This window comes from Sardina pilchardus, chromosome 9 (assembly GCF_963854185.1).
Source record: "Sardina pilchardus chromosome 9, fSarPil1.1, whole genome shotgun sequence".
Classification (NCBI taxonomy): Eukaryota; Metazoa; Chordata; class Actinopteri; order Clupeiformes; family Clupeidae; genus Sardina; species Sardina pilchardus.
Genome location: NC_085002.1, coordinates 33,412,092 through 33,431,518, shown reverse-complemented (window position 1 = coordinate 33,431,518; position 19,427 = coordinate 33,412,092). Strand labels below are relative to the sequence as shown.

Here is a 19,427-nt window from a genome sequence, read left to right as displayed (position 1 = left end):
ATTATTTTTAAAAATGTATTTTATTCAAACATCCTGAGATGGCACGATTGGTGTTCCTCATAGTTTAATATGTCCTCCATATGACTCAATGCTCAGATTCAAGAATTAAAGATATTTCTACATATCTGGTAGAATGTCCCATATGTTTTACAGACCCATGTCCCTATTGGTTTCAGCGGAAAGTTCCTGTAATCCAAGATCAAATATGCCAATAATGTAGCTTCAATACATTCGCCGCACAAAAATATCTTGAAATGAATTTTGTGCTTCTCAAGGAATGATAAAAAATAAATAACCAAACTGTTTTATTTCATGTTGATACATTCTTGGACAACACCACAGAGTAGTTGCATGAGTGGCCAAATGTAAATGTCTCCCACAATATTGGCACATAAGCTGCAAGGGCAACATGGATATACTTAATACAAACTGTATAAAACATACATGCTTTTATTTTTTGTATTTTCTTTTAAATATATATATTCATATTTTCACAATTTCTCTTTAGTTGCGGGGCAATAAGAAATTCCAAGACAAAATTAAAGCCATATTCTGCCTCCAGGGATAAAATGTCAGAAAGCAATTCAGGGAAATAGAAAATAAATATGAAGGCTGTAAAATTCCTTGAGAGCATGTTGATTGAACATCCTTGTTGTGAAATATTTACTCCTTGATTTATTAACAGTACTGCAACATCAAACATACCAGGCATGCATTGACAACTGGGACATGTACACCTTGTTAGAACTGGAACACCATCAATCACTGGGGTTTAGATAGATCCAATAAAACATGAATGGGTGCTCTCTTGTAGTCACTGACATTGGCAATGGTTCACAAACCCTGACAAAATACCAAAATATCTATAAGAAGAGAAAAAGTTATCAATATCTGGATAAGGGCCGAGATTTAGGTATAATAATGACACAAATGGATAGGAGTTTCTGTTTTTAAAACATAACATCTCAAAAGAGAAGAATATGGCTTTAACATTATGTGCATTCAAGAAGCAAGGAAAAAACATTAAAGTTTAAATTAAAATTGAATAACAAAGGTAACAGTTTACCAAAATAACCACAGTTATACACAAATTTAGGAAAACTTGCAATTTGGAAGTACAAGTAAAGACAAGAAGGAGATTGGGATCTGTGTGCTGCCATGGTTCTCCCATGAGACCGTGAGTGAAGCATCTGTTCTGTGAGATTATCAGTGCTACTGGCCCCACTCCTATATGTCTTTCAGGGGCATGGCCAGTGTCATATTCTAATGGGGTTAAAGCTCCACATCCAAACACGTTCCTCTTACATTTCCATTTAATAGATTTACATTTTTTCATACATTAAACAGACTGGATTTTTTTTTTAATTACTCTCTCTTTACTTGTGTTGCCTCCCTATTTTCTTGTCTTCTTTTTAGTTTTCCAGTTCCTGTGAAGAGTGAAAACATGGAGGAGGTCCTCAGATGATAGGTAACTCATAGAAGTGCCTGTCTGTTGTGGTTTCTGATGTAGAAAAGTGGCACTGCACATGAACCCAAGAAGCCTTTTTGGGTAAAAGGGCAATCATACCAAGTGTCCATGTCACATTTTTCCAATCCCTCTATTGACAGGGGTCTTTAGATCACCAAGTCATTGTAGCTCACATACTTCTTCTTTGCTGCTGGACCTGTATGAAGAGAAAAACAACAAGGAGAGTATGGGTGTCATGGAAGCATGGAATGTGGACCAGGACGCGGTTCCCCTCTCACTATGGACACTTGCACTTGTTTTCTACCATTAAACCATTAGTTTTCTTAACATCATTCCACTCTCTCCCCAACATGCCCGTAGTGTGAACGCACGTGCACTGCTCTTAAAGGGATATTCCATCATTTGGGGAATCACACTCATTTTCCACCTCCCCTTGAGTTAAACAATTGATTCTCTAGTTCATCCAGCCGTTTTCTGAGTCTGGCGATACCAGTTTTAGCTCCAGCCGAGCATAGATCATTAAATCTGATTAGACCGTTAGCACATCGCCTGCTAGCATCACGTTTAAAAGTGACTAAGATTCACAAAAATCTTCCTATTTAACACTTAGAAAATTAGAATATGTAATAAGACCAACGGAAAATGGAAAATGCTGATTTTCTAGGCTGATTTGACGTGGAACTATACTCTCGTTTATAATCCAGTCACGTCAGCTGCAGCTCAACCTTGTTGCTGGAAGTTAGCCTACAGGGACTATTTTCAGGTGCTGCATGATATCATTGTGCTGCTGTGCCCATGGTGTTCCTTGATTATTACGCTGGAATGAGAGTATAGTTCCATGTCAAATCAGCCTAGAAAATCAACATGTTTCATTTTCCATTGGTCTTATTACACTTTCTAAATTGAGAGGAGACAAGTGTTAAATAGGAAAATGATTCAATGATCTATGCTAGGCTGGAGCTAAATCTGGTATCGCCCGACTAAGAGAACGGTCGGATGAACTGGACAACGATAAAAATCAATTGTTTAACTCAAGGGGAGGTGGAAAAGGAGTCCAATTCCCCAAAAGGTGGGATGTCCCTTTAAGATACTCTTCAGGGGAGCTGTCTATGTTAGTTCTGAAATATCCTCTAATTTGGTGATGTCAGGTCAGGTTACGTCACAGCTACCAAAATGTGTAGGCTTAAATACCATTTTGACATTTCGGGAAACAGTCCGCAAATCTTATGACATTCGTAAGAGGGGCTTACAATGCTCTAAGGGAACCCGGCCCTGGAGTCATTTTTCAAAGACAGAAAAATAGACATACTGGACCAGATGTACAAATAAATTACCGCCTGTTTTAGATGTTATGTGCACCTTAAAAGACCTTGTACAAACATATCACACATGGATGAAAATGTGTTTTTTGTCTGCCACAGGAATGGCGGACTGCAGTTTGCTTACGCATTCAAGGGATGAGTTAGGGAAAAGTGAGAAAATCACACAAGAACATGAGAGAAGTGTCTTCACACATTGGATCCACTTCATATAATGATCCCAAATTGAAATAAACACCAGTCAACACCATTGCTTAACTCCTGCTAAACCATCTAATGCCAGTCTATCAGCTTATTATTATACACTGACTGAAAAAAAAACATACTGTAAATATATCTCATGGAGTGCATCATTTTACATAGAAGATACATAATATTACATAATAATAATAATTCATTCTGAGAAGATATTACAAATCCACAATTTCTAAATCAAGTGAAATATATTAAAAATATAGCTGCAAGCAGCAATGTGGGGGCCAAGCAGAGAGGTCAGAAGGCCGGAGTTGCCATGGGAACTCAACAGTGTTACGTCAGGTATATAGTTGTAAGCAGTCATAAGAATTTTAATGTCAAACAACCCAGGATTGGCCGACATGTGAGCTCACTTCCTGTTTGGCGGCTTCGCCACCAATTTCGATTGGCTGTTGCGGGCTAACGGTTTAAGATATTGTTCCGAAAAGCCAGGCCTCTGTTAGACTAGGGCTAAAGATCATCTGCGTGAAGTTTCGTGAAGATCTCACAAATTTTGCGACCTGTGTAAATGTTTCAGTGGTTATGATTAAATCCAATATGGTAGCCAAATCAATTACTTTGACGTCACAAGTTGAGTTAGGTCAGCCTAAGGACTTCCCAGAGTATAACCAGACACCACTAGCAAGTTTAAATTCCAAACATATCAACAGCTACAGGCCAAAATGGCTTTTTGATCATTGCAGCGCAACTAGGTCAAAGGTCACCACATTTTTTGAGTGTCCTCCTGATGGGGTACCGAGTCCATGTACTAAGTTTTGTTTTGATGCGTGCAAGGGTTGCTGATATATGATCCAACTTCCTGTTAGGCGGCTTCGCCACAAATTTCGATTGGATGTTACGGGCCAACGGTTATAGACAAAAAGTAATTCCAGAATACAGGATGGTGTGTAGATAATGTGTGTGAAGTTTGGTGTTGATCGGACAAAATCTGTAAGAGGAGAAGGCTTTTAAGTGTTTTTGATGAAATCCAAAATAGCGGAAAATCCATCATGGCGGAAAATGACATCTTAAGGTGCGTTCCTGCTTAAGCTGGTCTAAGGATTCCAACAATAACTGATTTTTGAAAATCTGCCCAAGGGGTCAAAAGTTACGTGCATGAACGCACCTCCAACTTTGACCTGTTGGTGGCGCTAGAGTGTATGAGATGCCGACATTAAAGTTGGTGACATGAGTCATTGGACTGTCCCCAATCAGTCTGCTAAATTTCACAACTTTTCACCGGTTGGTTCTATGGGCTGCCATTGACTTCCATTACGGAATAATAATAATAATAGTAAGAACATAGAAACACAATGGGTGCCTTCGCAGCTTCGCTGCTTGGCCCCCAATAATAAGAAAACTAAGCAACACAATAATGGGTACAAAGTTTGTAACGATTACAATTTACCACCACTTAACTAGTAACCGAAATACAATACCCATCAGGCACCTGACATTAGGCAAATTGTCTTTGAGATACTGTATGTTCCTCTAGACCTCATCACCTCAAACTTGAACACATCCATTAATGCACATGATTACTTTCATACATCCAGGAACCATTGTCTTTCTCCAATCCAATTATTTACATCCTGAATTCAGTGTTGTGTTTTTGTGTTTGCTACCGAGAGAGAGGAACACTGAGAGTGAGAAAAGAGTTCAAGCTAACACAATAGTGCGTCTCTTGAGGGAAACCTGACCAGAGGCAGATGAGAAAAATTGTTAGTATGAACAAACAAACTTCTGATTTATGTACTGCATGTGCAGGTTTTCCAGCAGCATGTCTATATGTCATACTGAGAGTAATATGTGATCGTGAAAAAAGAAGAGCAGGAGAGAAATAGCCAGGGACATGGAACACAGATGGCACATCACTCTACTGAGAGCTACTAGTGGAGTCGAGTTTGCTAAGCTCTGGTCAAACTGTGGGCTTCACTGTCTGTTAAAGACACACTATTCATAGCTTTGCATTTGATCCATTTGATCCAAAGTATAATATACTGTGTGTGTGCGTATAGGGCCTACATATATACAACATCTCATATTGTAATTTTGCATGCATTACCTTTACAGCTGTACATCATTTTACAGCAGAGAGAAAAAAACAGACATTTCAAACAGTGTATAGAGTTGAATAATTCTGACCAATTCAAGGGTGATTATGGAATAGTCTGTCGTTGTATGTGTTTTCACTTGTACTTGGAAACTAGATAAGGTAATGAAAGAAGGAGATTAATTTAGTCCTACCTGCTACACGAGAATTAGCCTGTTGGGAGAAGAAACATTACTTGATGAGTCTCTAAATCTCACTGAGATTACAGGAGAGCTACAAAGGTCTAAACCTTACAGATAGTTTCACAACGAAATGATGGGTGTGTATCACAGGTTGTTCACCTGGATTATTGGGACAACTTGAATCCATAGAATAGCATGCCGTAACATTGCATAAAAAAGTTTGAGCAATTGGTTGCTGACATAAAAGAAAAGTGATTTAATGGCATTTTTCATATAGGACAATCACTGGGTTATAGTCACCACATCTGTGTTATACAACCCATCATTTTCTTGTGATATTTCCTGAGTGTTTGGTCCCAGAAGGGGGGACTGTTAGTCCCTGTTGCTGAGCCAGAGCAGTTCATGCCAAAGCAAGCAAGACCAGGGTGACACGGCCAGTGAGACAGATGATACCAACTGTCAGCAGTGAAACAGTGATGATTGCACCTGATGTGACTTACATAATGTCATTTTAGTACAGACTGTTGATGCTGAAGAGTACTTCTGAACAGACACTGTGCATTCTCTCAAGATTTAGTGGGCCTGCGTATTTTTTATATATCAGTGTAAATGGAAATGTTTCCATTTCAGATAATTTGGGTGCTATTTGAAGAGACTCCAGTTATGTGGAATGCATTAAAGGGACACTTCACTATTTGCATTAAGCGTTGTATTGTTAGAAGCCCAGTCATGTTTTTGAATGGTCATCATTCCCTCATTTCCCCTTGAGATGGGAGAAATACGGATTTCAATGTTCAATATGACCAAGATGGAGGGGGTGAGACTTCCTGCTTTCAATTATGCAAGATTACAATTTTTACATCATTGAAAGCAGGAAGTGCAACATCGAAATCCATATTTCTCACATCTAGAGGGGAAATGAGGGAATGATGCATGACCATTCAAAAACATGACTGGGTTTCTAACAATATAAAGCTTAATGCAAATGAGTGGAATGCTCCTTTAACTGTGTGCTTTGGTTTGTTGGTTGGTTGATTGATTGATTGATTGATTGATTGATGGTTGACTGTCTGACTTGTGCTTTTTATACTAGGGGAGCGCCGGGTCGATTGAGACACGGGGCAATTGATACACAGCGATTTCCTTGAAAACCATGCAAGCTTGAGCCGTCAGATTTATACTCACAAGAAGTTACCGAAGTTATGTAGTCTTAACAGCTCACAAGTTTAGCCCAGTTTTATACCATCTCATACTCAACCCAACAACAAGTTTAACCCCGCGTCTTAGCCAACAAGCCGGCACAAGTGTTCTACTGTGTCGCCCTTAGTCAACTCCGAGGCCAGGTTCTTAATACTGATGTTTTATTGATATAAAACAACGTAGAACTACACAAACAAGACAAACATACCAGGGTCAATCATAAGTTCATAAACATAGACACAAACTTGAGCATAATTAAAATAATAAACAAACAAAGCGCAACAGTCATAGTTTTGAAGTTTAGAGGCAAAACAGGTTTACATGTAAGTGTCAGTAGTCGCTGGAGGTTCGATTGATACAGCTGGTTAAATGTCCCTCACGCCAACCCGGAGGTGGTCACATTACATGATCGATATCTGTATAAATCACCGAATTAATAACTGTTTTGCAATGAACAACAACTGATTTGAATGAACAACATTATTTTGAATGAACAAAACATGTTTATGACATGAATTCACAGATATTCAGCGAAGTGAGGGAAAACAATATTACGTGCGGTAGTTTTTTTGTGATCAGAAGTTACGCACGAGACAAAAATATTTGTTTGACCTATTTATATTGCGAGAAATTAAGTGAAATTTTTGGGATGACGAATACACTAGTATGTTGTCCGATATGCTTAATAAAAACGTGAGTAAGTTCAGTAGTTTCTGTTTAAAACATGCTGTATTAACTGCCCCTCCTATGTGTCTCAAATGACACGCATAGGTGGGGCATTTGAGACAAATGTCAACTTACGTTCAAAGTTTGAAAACAGCGCGATCATCCAACATATGTGTTATATTACACTTGTAACTAAGACACAACACATGTGAGTTGTTGATCACATGATAAAAATGTTTGTGTACATAACGTAATCTTTGAAAACATTGTTTAATTGAAAAGTGTATCAATTGACCCGGCACTCCCCTACTATTAACTACAGTATTTCAACAATTGAAACCTTATTGTTTCACAACTGCTTGAGAAACTCCATTCACCTCTATTCATTCTCCACTTGCTCGCGATCGCCCTCTAGTTGCAGTACCATGCGGAAGTATTTAGCGAGTGGTCATTCTCCCCCTATTAAACATTCTCTGACTTGTCAGTGATGATCAAGGGAAGTGTTAGCCTACGTGTATTTAAAGCGCCCTATGTCAATGAACAGTTGGATCTCTCTAACACACTGCAGGTAATGCAGCTAGGCTAGCTCTTCCATAGCCTAGGCTACTCCCGGGGCGATTCTCAAACTCTCTCCTCGATGCTTGGTCCCACTGATCTATAACAAACACTGGATAGACTATCCCATTGTTGAGACTGCCACCTTGTGACGAACCCACAAAATTACGAAATTACCTTGTATTGACTTGACGTGCCTGATTTGACACAATTCATGCGGCAATATCAATCAAATGCCAAGTTGTGATATAATGTCCAGATAAAATGTCCGGTTTGTGAGATTCCATGAGGTTTCGATCGTCATCTACTTCAGTTCTTTTCCTGATAGTCTTCCAAAAATCACCCATGAGGTGAGTTAGAGTGTCTAGTTTCGTAATTTTTTAAAAAAAGCTAAAAACACAATATTGCGCTTTTGGCACTCTACGCATGGGAGCTAAAACGCAATATTACGTTGTTGGCACTCAATGAGTTAATAAATACATGTAAATATGTGTTGTAGTTTATTTTATTTAGGTAAGAAATAATAGGTTACAAACAAAGTAATGAGCTGTACCATACTGAACATTATATTTTAGTTAGTAGTTATTATGGTTTCTGGAACCTTATCGCTTTTGTATGGATTCTTATGTGATTGCACAAGAGATCCATACATTTTGTCCATTCTTCACAAAATTTGGCATAGATGACAATCAGACCAAGCCACACAAAAATTAGTTGTTGCCATTCGATTATGCAAGCATTCAACACATGCACATATCTGTTAACATGCATATTAACGTTGGATGTCTATTTCATTGCATAAGTCACTACAATTGCGTTGGTCATTGTAATGGCCCACTCATACATCTCTGTTGGACACATTCAAAGAGAGGTTTCTAATTCACTTTCCATGGGCTAACGCCACCTGTTGCCAAACTGAATTATGGCTGCATTTTTTTCCAGACTGACTCTGTGACCAAGAAACAGAAATCTATGTGAAAAATGGCTGGAATTCTCCCATCAAGATGGCGGACCGAGTTCAGTATGGTAAAATGGTGACACTTTATATCAAGACACACATATTCACCATTAATTAGCTGTTTATTAACATGTATATTAGTAGCATACTAACCATTTGCTAGTCATTATAAGTCACTAATTAATACCTTATTCTGCAAGACCTTATTCTACCCTTACTAGACCCTTAATTAATAATTCCCCCTATGTAAGCTCCTAATTACCCCTTATTCATAGTTATTAAATAATTTGTTACATATGAATTATGACCTAAATACATGGCTCAGTATGGGGTTTGTAAGGTGGTAGTACCACAAGAACTTATTCACCCATAATAATACTTATCAAAGATGGTCTATTCAAATGAAACTAGACACTAAAACCACAAGGGCTAATAGTGTACAAATAACTTGTAATTAAGTATTTGTAATGTCAAATATGTTCCCTATTCTAAATTTGAGTCTTTGTTTACATTTCATTCACAATTAATTTGTCACTTATTAAGTTGGAAATGAGGTCCTATGTCCAAAATTCCCAACTATTCCTTTAACTTCATAGCATGGCAAAATGGGAATTCACCTTCTATGTTTCTTATAAGATCGCACTCTACTGTGTGTCAGTTTATTTTTACAAATAGTCTGTTCTTTGTCGATTTTTAATTAGGGATTTGCCTATTTAAGCAACTCTAGTAGGCCTACTGTATCTGTTCTAATAAGTCCAAATGTCGTAGACATTGATAATAATAATAATACAATTCTAGCCAACAGTGTTGTGTGTCGATTATGATGGAGCCTTGGTTAGGTCTCATCCTGTCAACTATGGTTAAGTCTCTCCTAAAAGCACGTCAGTTTCGAGATTAGACTAACACATACTAAATACCCCCTCTAGTCTGTGATGAGAATTTCCTTGAAGACACAACAATTGAGATCAAAGTAAGACACAGCAGCAGGTTAAACCAGGGGTTCTTGAAGGGAAACTATGCAGGATTGGCGATTTCATCACCTCTTTTGCTTTCAAGCGTGCCGCTACAGACCACTGGGGCTGCCAAAAAAAACATTGTTCGACCGGTAATGACTCATTTAATCATATATAACAGTATGAAAGTATGTTTCCCCTTTTCCATTTGTAGTGAAATATGTCTGAATTCCAGCAGTTTTGTAAGGATCCTTGTGAGTGCATAGGTATACAGCATAATGACATATGACATAATGACATATTATATTATGTGCTAACATATCTCTTCTGTCTTCACTTGATAATCTACACAGTCCTGCAGCCCTTGCCGCAGGTGCAAAACCAGTGGTGCCAGCAGAAAATTGTAACAGGGGTGGCCAGGTGAGGCCATTGGAAATGTTAGGGTGGTACCAGTCAGTGGGGGTCCGGATTTTTTAATTAATTTATTTATTTATTTTTACATTTTGACTGCTAAACACATGAGCCCTAGACTGTTTTAAGGGCATATTCACTACCTTTTAATTAGAAGCATGTATCCTGGTCATTTTAAGTGCCATTCACACATGCTACATATTGTTTTTTTCAGCACAGTCTAGGCTATCCAGATCTGTCACAATACAATGTATTAATACTTGTATTGATTTGATTTTTAAATGATAAAAATTTGAAAAGCATACTATACAAATTCTTAAATTTTGACTTGTATCTCACCACAGCAAGCGGACAGCTCGACATGACTTTCATGTTTGTGCAGGCCTGACTGCCCTGAAAATGTAGCCTGACTCTCGCCAGACCCTTGTAGTTCCGCCATGCTCCACCAGAGGCGTTTCGCTGAGCTCCACACAAGGGTCTGGACGCGAGGGCAATCCAAACCCCTGGGCCAGTGATCAAAAAATAAGCAACCAATCAGGAGCGCCGAAGCGAGTGTTTGATTCAAATAACAATGGCGGCACGCAGCGAGGAGTCTTGTGCTGACATTGATTCTGCTATTTCAACCGTTTTGTCGAATCTATCGAGTATTCATTCTTTAAAAGATTAACAGAGAATAGTTTTGAAGACATTTATTGGTGGCAAGGATGTTTTTACTCTTCTTCCGACCGGGTTTGGCAAGAGCTTGAAGAAGCCTAGCACGTCATTCAAGATAACAGGCAAGTGGTTTATCAAATCACATGCGAGGATGTTTTACAAGGACCCGCCTTCAGAAATACATCTCCTATCGAGAAGTCCCAGATCCTTGTGTGAAGCAGACAGCGAACTACAGGATCTGGCGAAAGTCAGGTTACTGAAAATGAGCAATTTACAGAAATATGTGGCGTGTGCCTTAATAAATAATGGCCATTTTTATTTAGTGATGAAAAATGACTTTTTGACACTTTTTGTGCTCCATATTTGTGACACAGGCTGATCTGACCTGACTTGTTTGCGCGGTGGCACACATGATGTGCACACATGAATCATGATGATTCTCTACAATAACTTTTTACTACATTGCAATGAACAGTAAATGCAAAAAAGTGTTCATTTGTCAAACATATTTGGATGCAATATGAGTCTTGAATTGGATATCATACATGAGTTTGCTAGGATCTCAAAACCGGATTATGAACGTACCTTGCCACAGAGAAACACATGATAACGTTGGATTATGAACATAGGCTACTATGCCACAAACACATGGGGTAAGTGGAGCTAAATGAAGTAATTATTTTGCTGTCACTTCGTCTGTTTTATAACCTAGGCCCCATATTACAACCAATAGGTGGCCTAGTGGCTATGTAAGGAACAACACTTACAATAGGTGGCCTAATAGTTCTGTAAGGAACAACAGTTACAATAGGTGGCATGGGGTAGCTTTGATTGTGTTATCTAAAGAGACCGAAAACTATACAAACATCTCCTTCTATAAGCTTAGTCAGTTTCTTTTTAACAGTGAAAGCCCTCATCCGCAACATCCACGCTTTTATCAATTCCTCCGAGTACCGAAAGGGCTTTACAATGTCATGCCTCACATTCACACATTCTCACACACACACACACACACACACACACACACACACACACACACACCGATGGCAGAGGCTGCCATGCAAGGTGCCTACTGCAGGAGCACTGGGGTTAGGTGTCTTGCTCAAGGACACTTTGAGAGGATCAGGAGGAGTTGGGCTCGGACCCGCAACCTTTCATGTCTCCTATTACTCCTATTTTGTCTCCTATTACTGTAAGATTTAAACGAATCAAGGGCAAGTACATGATAAAAATGCTATATTGTTTGATCAACTTTAATGTTTTATCCAGATCAAAACTAGATCATGTGACCCAAACCAATTTCAGAGTCTTTTTTGTATCTATCAACAACCCCTTTTCTAAATTCGATCCAATCAAAATCCAAACAGTTTACTTTCAAACAACTGGGCCCTGGATTAATCATGAATTGCATTGTTTGTAAAAAAAACAAATGTACACATTCACTAACTATTAGTGTATGTGTAAATCATTAGACAAATCATTAGCAACTGATAAATGATAGAAATATGACTTAATTGATTATGACATTACAATGAACAGCCATATGGGCTGGGATAGGCTTATTTGACCAAAGCAAAACATCAAATCTGTTTCCAAATAACTGATTATTAATTATGGATAATTATGGAGACTTATGTAGAAACAATGCTTTAAAATGATTACAAGTTCACTGTATTCAAGATAGCAATAGGGGTGGGTGATGCTTTAGAGCCATGCATGCTGGTGTAGTAGAGAAGCTTTGCCACTTCATTTAGGTGAATAGGTTGAAGAAGTTTCCACAATCAGAAAGACAAACAAGGAGTTGAACTGCATTACTCACTGTTTGGATCCACATTTTCACACAGTTCAGTCTTTGCTTCCCCATTGGGTCTGTCACTGGGTTTGTGAGAGAGACGTGAGGACATGGTTGCAGCTGTCACCACGGCCTTAAAGCTGCGCTTGCGCTTCTGCACATTCAGCTCTGGGTGGAAAATAATGACATACACTTTGGGCATGTAGAGCATCCCCAATGCAACGGATGCGCTCAGGTTCATAGAGATTGTAAGCGTTGTTGTCTGGATATATAGCTGAGAAGGAGACAGGGAGAGGGAAAGGGAGAAAGACAAGGACAGCATTTAATATCACTACACTGGTTTTGTGGATAGTAATACATTTCTGAAGGTGCCATAATGACATTCTTGAAAGACTCGACTAAATCAATCGCAGTCACACTAATGTCACATTCCAAATGAAAATATATTCTAGATTATCACCTACAGCACTCACCACAATGTTATAGCTAAAACAAAAACAGGACTGAAAAGTTATTTTTAGTGGCTCATGGTAATAAAATACAGACAGTCTGAAGTGCATGCCACAAGTACAAGGAGAGGGCGGACAGATCCACTTTTGCTTGTTTAATGGTGTATACGTGGTCACCAGAAGCTTCATTAATCAAGGGTGTGTTTTTGGGTGTAACATGTTTGAAACTAATCAGAGTTTCTCCTCCCATTAGCTATAATAGCCAAGTACTCCTTGGCAGATTACTATTATGATGGGGGATTTATAAGAAAGAGGACACAGATCTGCTCAAGTGCAAGGTGAAAGTGTGCCAGCTCATTTTATATGGCAACCTGATGTGATCTTAATATACATAGTAATAATCGTTCACGTTGTAATCTTTTTGCTTATACCTTCAATGACTTCAGCATGTTTTTGTGCTGCAAACCTTTTATAGCCTTTTCATCACATCTTACATTCTTGATAATATGCCCTTAAAATAACAATGCAATACTGTGCTATTGAAAGTTTTTTGTGAGTTGCACAATTACTCTCCACTACTTCAAGTTAGCAATAAGCCAATGTGTCTGAACACATCTCGGTGACTAGTTTGCCTTATGTGCTGGACAAGAAAATTACAACTACAATGTCATTGTCTCATTCAAAGGCAAAGACACAAGCATCATGTTGGGAACCTCTCTGCATCGGGTGTAAGATAGAGCCCTATGAGTCACCAGTAAAGTAAACAGTATGTATCAGAGCTTAGAGATAATAATGAGAGACCCAAGATGGATGGCTGAGGAATTATAACAAAAACCGAAGAGAATAAGAGAAGAGATACATGTCATATTAAAACAACAAAATCACATAGCAGGTATGAAATCTACGTTCTGTACTTTATGAAGGTTATGCAATGTGGCTGCTGACAGAACCATTACCACTTGCCTGCTACTCCACCAAGCTCCTGTTACAAGATACCACAAATTATCACACAGCACAGAAGTGGAAAATTAGACCCATAGGGCAGCATAACACACATTTGTGAGGTGTATGCACAACTCCCCTTCAAGCTAAAGATTGTCAACCCATCAGAGGCTGTCAAATTAATTTACATATCTAGGATCCTGACAGAAGACATCAGGAGGTGCCATTCTGAAAGCAGCATGGTTGTCAGGGGCTGGCCCTTTGTGGTGATCACGCAAGAGTAAGCGTTTGATGAAAAGACAAAAACACTGGAGACAAACAAAAGACCATGGAAACAAAGATTTCATTTTGCAATGCAGTTTCTGCTCACTTATTGAGTAGTATTGATTATACCACTGCTTGGTCAAATTTCCTAATGTGATGCGCTGTTTGGAACATGCATTATTTTTCTATATACCGCACGGCTATGAAGTAGTTCCCTACTTTTGGGCTTATTACACTTGAATATTAATTCGCCAATGTCAATGTAACGGTAAAATCAACAACGTTGTATCTAAGACAGCGGCAATATAAACAAAAGTGATAGTAGCAGTGGTATAAGCGGGATAATCAACTCCGCGCCGTGCGTTTATAGGAAAATAATGCACTTATCGAAGTGTAAAGTCCCCTCCGCCTGCGGTGTCGGGTCCTTATTACCACTTCGAACGTGCATTATTTTCCTATAAACGCACGGCGTGTCGTTTCTTATCCCTTACGTAAGGACCCATGTATGTATGAAGATATCCCATGATGCAATTGCTCCCGCAGATGTCATTGGGTAGGCAAATTGAATAAACCCATTCTAAATGTGTGCACTGTGAGCTTTATAAAAACATTTTTTTATAAAGCTCACATGTTATAAAACATCCATTTTAAATTCTAGGTAAAACTTGATTAAACCTGGGCTGTTACCAACATACACCATGGACACCTACAGTACAAATGAAGAGTTCAGATGCAAAAGCCTCTAAAACAACTTAAGTCAAAAATTAGATAACAATGGAGTGAATGCTCTCCACACATATGCTAATTAAATAATATCGCTTCAAACCCCGCTAAATACCACTCTCTTCCTGGTTTGAAATATTGATTTGTAGGCAAAACCCTATATGAGCCTGATATAAAATGCGTATTTGATATCGTACGCAGCATCTGAAAATAGTCCCCATAGACAACAAGCAGTAGTAGTGCCAGTAGTTTGCAAGTTGCCTTGATTATTACGCCAGATGAGAGTGGAGTTCCATGTCAAATCAGCCTAGAAAAACGCCAGGTTTAATTTTCAGTTGGTCTTATTGCACTTTCTAACTTGAGAGGAGACACGTTTTAAATGGGAAAATTACCAGAAATCGTAGTCACTTTTAAACATGAAGCTAGCAGGCGAGAAGCTAATGGTCTAATCCGATTCAATGATCTATGCTAGGCTGAAGCTAAAAGTTGTATCGCCAGACTCACAGAATGGCTGGATGAACAGGAACAAGGTAAATATCGATTGTTTTGCTCGAGGGGAGGTGGAAAATGAGCGTTTTTCCAAAAATGGCGGAATAATATGGTGTTAATATAGCTTTGTGTCTTTTAACTTGCATAAAACACTGTCATGCGGCTTATATGCGGGAAATTACTGTAGTCTCATGGTTTTAGGCTAGTGAAAAATAGATGTGCATAATTTAAGGATGTGTGGATGAAATTCATTGTGTTTTCTATGTCATTATAAAATACATGTTCAAAACATGAACAAGTCTAAGACACTCTTTCTGGGATCACAGAAGACAGAAGTGTATTGCAATGTTCAGTAATGATTTTAATGAACACTACATGTATGACAGACATGACCTGAGCTAGCGGGGTAGTTAGCAAGGAGCTCTCACCCATAGACCTAAAAGAAATGGACAAACAGACTCTGTTGTTCTCAATGGGAGGGGGCTGAAACAAAATTCTGTTTACTTTCCATCGTACTGCGCAGACTCGTACTCACTTTGTGACGTTAGCCATCCTGCACATTGCTGTAACTCGTCTGATAGATGGGATTATTATTATGTTTACTTGCCTCTAGGTAATGCTTTACCCTATCATACAGTAGGCTACCTAAGGCTACAAGCTTTTTCACTGATCTTGCGAATGACTTTCCGTCATGGTTTTCGTGCAGGCTGGACTGAGCTCTAACAGAGCTTCTTATCCAAACATTACGGGAAATGCGACGTCGAACGTAGAATACACAGAAGCTATAAGGGCGACACAGGGCACATGTTACATGAAGTTATAGGATCGCAAAAAAATGTGCAATCTATGGCCGTCCATGGGAGTTAGCAGAGGGTTGATCACCAGCTCAATTTGTGTTTCTACTTCCGGGAATATTACTGCCCCCTTGCTCTCACCAGATGTAAAAGTTTGCCAAGATTGTGTAGCCTATTTCTGAAATGACATTAAACCCAATAGTAGGCCTAAATGACCTTAATCCCATAGTCTTGGTAGGCTAGCAACACAAACTTGAGAGTGTGAGCAAATCAACTTGATTTTAGCCTATCATTATGTGTTGCTATGCGGCCAAACCATCACTTTAAGTAGCAGCCATGTCTCGCTGCTTAAGGTACGACAGCTGTGCATACGTGTGTGTGAAGAGAAACGACACACAAACTTGCATGACCATGCACACACGCTCAGGAGCAAACACACACAGACACTCAGGAATGAGCACACGCACATCCACACACAGAGTAACACACTCACACTGTAGCATACACAGACACACAGGTAGCCCCCCTCCTCCTACACACAGACACACACCATTATACCCCCCCCCCCCCCCCCCCCCCCCACACACACACACACACGCACACACAGTGTATTTATTCTTTAACGTTGAGCTGGCTCATTACTGATAGACACAATACACACTCAAATAAAATAGCAGTTGCAATGCATATAATCAGAATGCATGTGGAACACATACAGACCAAGAATGTGTACATATGGTAAATGCACCCTGCATAGTTGATGACCCCAGTTTAATTCAAATCAATTTTTATTCATGCCATCTGTAGTCAGCCCATGTAGATCTAGGTCAGTGAACACAGGTGCTGTTAATTCTGCCTCAGCACACCACAACTTCACAGCCAAAGAAGTCTTAATCATACTGCATTGGCAAAAGCACAAACACTATAACTCTCAATACACAGATATTCTACTGACGAGGATTTAGGAAAAGCATTTAAAGTCAAACTTCATCAAATAAACTGTAATCCTGATATCACTGACTGTGTATCTTATTTTGTAGTCAGCTTTTGGCATAGAGTCAACCAAATATTGATTATGCTAACCAGTTCCTTCTATGCCAGTGGGCACAGCCCTGTAATGATATTAGTGTAATAATAAGTACACAATAAAACACAATCAACCGACTCAAAGGTATAGCAAGGGAATCCAATCCTGTAATGGTTTTGAATTCCATCAATGCCTTTTTAATGGCCTACATAGATGGAATCCAGGACAAATAGACAATTACACCGGACGAGTCCATAAAAAGCTGAAAACCTCATTACAGAAAATGTTTCATCCTTATGCATCAATTTCTATTTGAGAGTAATTTCACATCAAAGACACAATACATTATCCCTGCCAGGAAATACCATGACTAATCCTCTGCTTTTTCAACCCTACAAAAGTTCAGGTTCTCAGTGCTAAACCCAATGATTACATACAGGGCTACAGTAGGATTACAGTCATATAAGCACACAAACAGTGTTATTATTTCATGTAGGGGTGTTTACCTTCCACAGGATTTCAAAAGACATTATCATAAAATGGAATTCTCATCCACACAAATATGTCCTAGATTATCTGATATTCTCAGTAGTAACATGTATATATAAACTGAAATTGCAGAATCATTGAGCAAGATATTGTCCCATTTGACAAATGTGGAAACTGGTATTATTAACTGACATTATTTTGGTATGATTGATTGGAGGTGTTTCATAATTAACTTGTCACTTGATACAAATAACTTTTGCACTTAAACATTTTATCTTCTCTCGTTGTGTACACCAAGTTGATTTCCAACATGAACAGAACTGTCCAAAACACAAAAATAGGCCCTTGATTATTAAAACCATAACGAGACACATCAGTGGCCATTAGCCTTACACATTTAATACAAAAAAACATCTACTTAATTTGGATCACCCATGGGCTTAAATGGTACAATTCATACCAATTAAGATTGTACGAGAATGTTGGCATATAAAAACAATTTATTTACCCTCCTAATTTTCATTATTTTTCTGAAATTAGAGATTACAGGTTTACTTTACTGATATCTGAGAAATAGATTTAGGCTGGCTAATGGATATGCTTACCGTACTTATTTCACAACACAAAACAAAAATGAGATTAGATTTCGAATTTCTCCATTTGGGAATTGATCTCTACCAATTCTGAGCTAGGCCTAGACTGTCACCAGCCTTTCAAAGGCATCATCCCCTTGTGCAAACATTTTCTTTCTCCACACTCCCTCACTCACTGAAAGTAGGCCACTTCAAGGAACTGGAAGAAACTGAAGCGAGGAATCAATCCACCATCCAAAATCATTTCTCCCTCATGGTTTTCCAGAATAGCTGACCTTTTCTAATCCAACGCTTCTGTCTGTTCTGTCAGATATTATGTGTTATGATATAATTTGATAGTGTTCTTGTATACAAATATTTGTTTCAGTCTATGGCTGTTTAAAAATGTGATTTACTCTACATAGGGCCTATTCAACAGACGTGTGGAAATACTAAGCACCCACAGTAAGCCTCTTAGCAACACAGTAATAAACCCTTATTGTTAATAAATGTTAAGGATTAATGAATGAGATCATCTGATTATGATTATGGGTCACATTCTCACATGCTACCTTGGGCACTGCTACTGAGGTTAACAGTAACTATACTGTAGGTCCATAGAAGACCTCTCACACAAGTAACAAGGGACAGCTATAGATAAACTGAAGTCATAATTAGGGTTATTTTGGAGGTGAGTATTAAAATATGAATGTATATAAAATGAGAATGTATTATGACCTTCACTACCTGAAAATGATTTAATGATTCAATAATCCACTTAATAGTGTATCAAAGAGTTATACAATGTTTTGTAGTGTTTAGAAAGTTCAAAATAATAGTGTCAAATGCAAGGGCATTAGCTGATTTTAGTCACCTTGCCATCAACATGCACAACACTGCAGTATTCAAGCAATATGAAAAGTGAAAGTCAGCTTGAAATCTCACATCTCCTCTCAGCCCCTGGCTACAATGATGGTCTCTGAAGTGCTGACCAGTGTTCATCCACACCGCATATCAATTTAAAAAGTTCATTTTAATACATTTTACCTAGGTAGGTTAGCAAAATTTAGAGATACACTAGACAAAAGCAAAACATTTTTTGGTCTCTCATTGGGTCCTACAGATTCAAACTGAAATAGGTGTCATTGTAATACTGCATTATTTAAATATACTACATTTAATGTAAGCATGGACAAATATAAATTTGGTAAATCTGAAATAGTATGTTTAACT

The 19,427-nt window shown here is 38.5% G+C and overlaps 1 protein-coding gene across 2 annotated transcripts in view; it reads right to left on the bottom strand.

The window, feature by feature from the left end:
• Positions 1-288: 288 nt before the first annotated feature.
• The window catches only part of grm7 (glutamate metabotropic receptor 7), a 199,464-nt gene continuing 180,325 nt past the window's right edge, over positions 289-19,427 (bottom strand). Inside the window, exons 9-11 of one of the 2 annotated variants that reach the window (XM_062544836.1) lie at positions 12,473-12,719; positions 5,269-5,287; positions 289-1,664 (exon numbers count right to left, since the gene is read on the bottom strand). In XM_062544836.1, coding sequence (XP_062400820.1) covers positions 5,283-5,287; positions 12,473-12,719 — 252 coding nt within the window. In that variant the 3' untranslated portion in view covers positions 289-1,664; positions 5,269-5,282. The remainder of the gene's footprint in view (positions 1,665-5,268; positions 5,288-12,472; positions 12,720-19,427) is intronic. The other variant, XM_062544835.1, reaches the window with a different exon arrangement.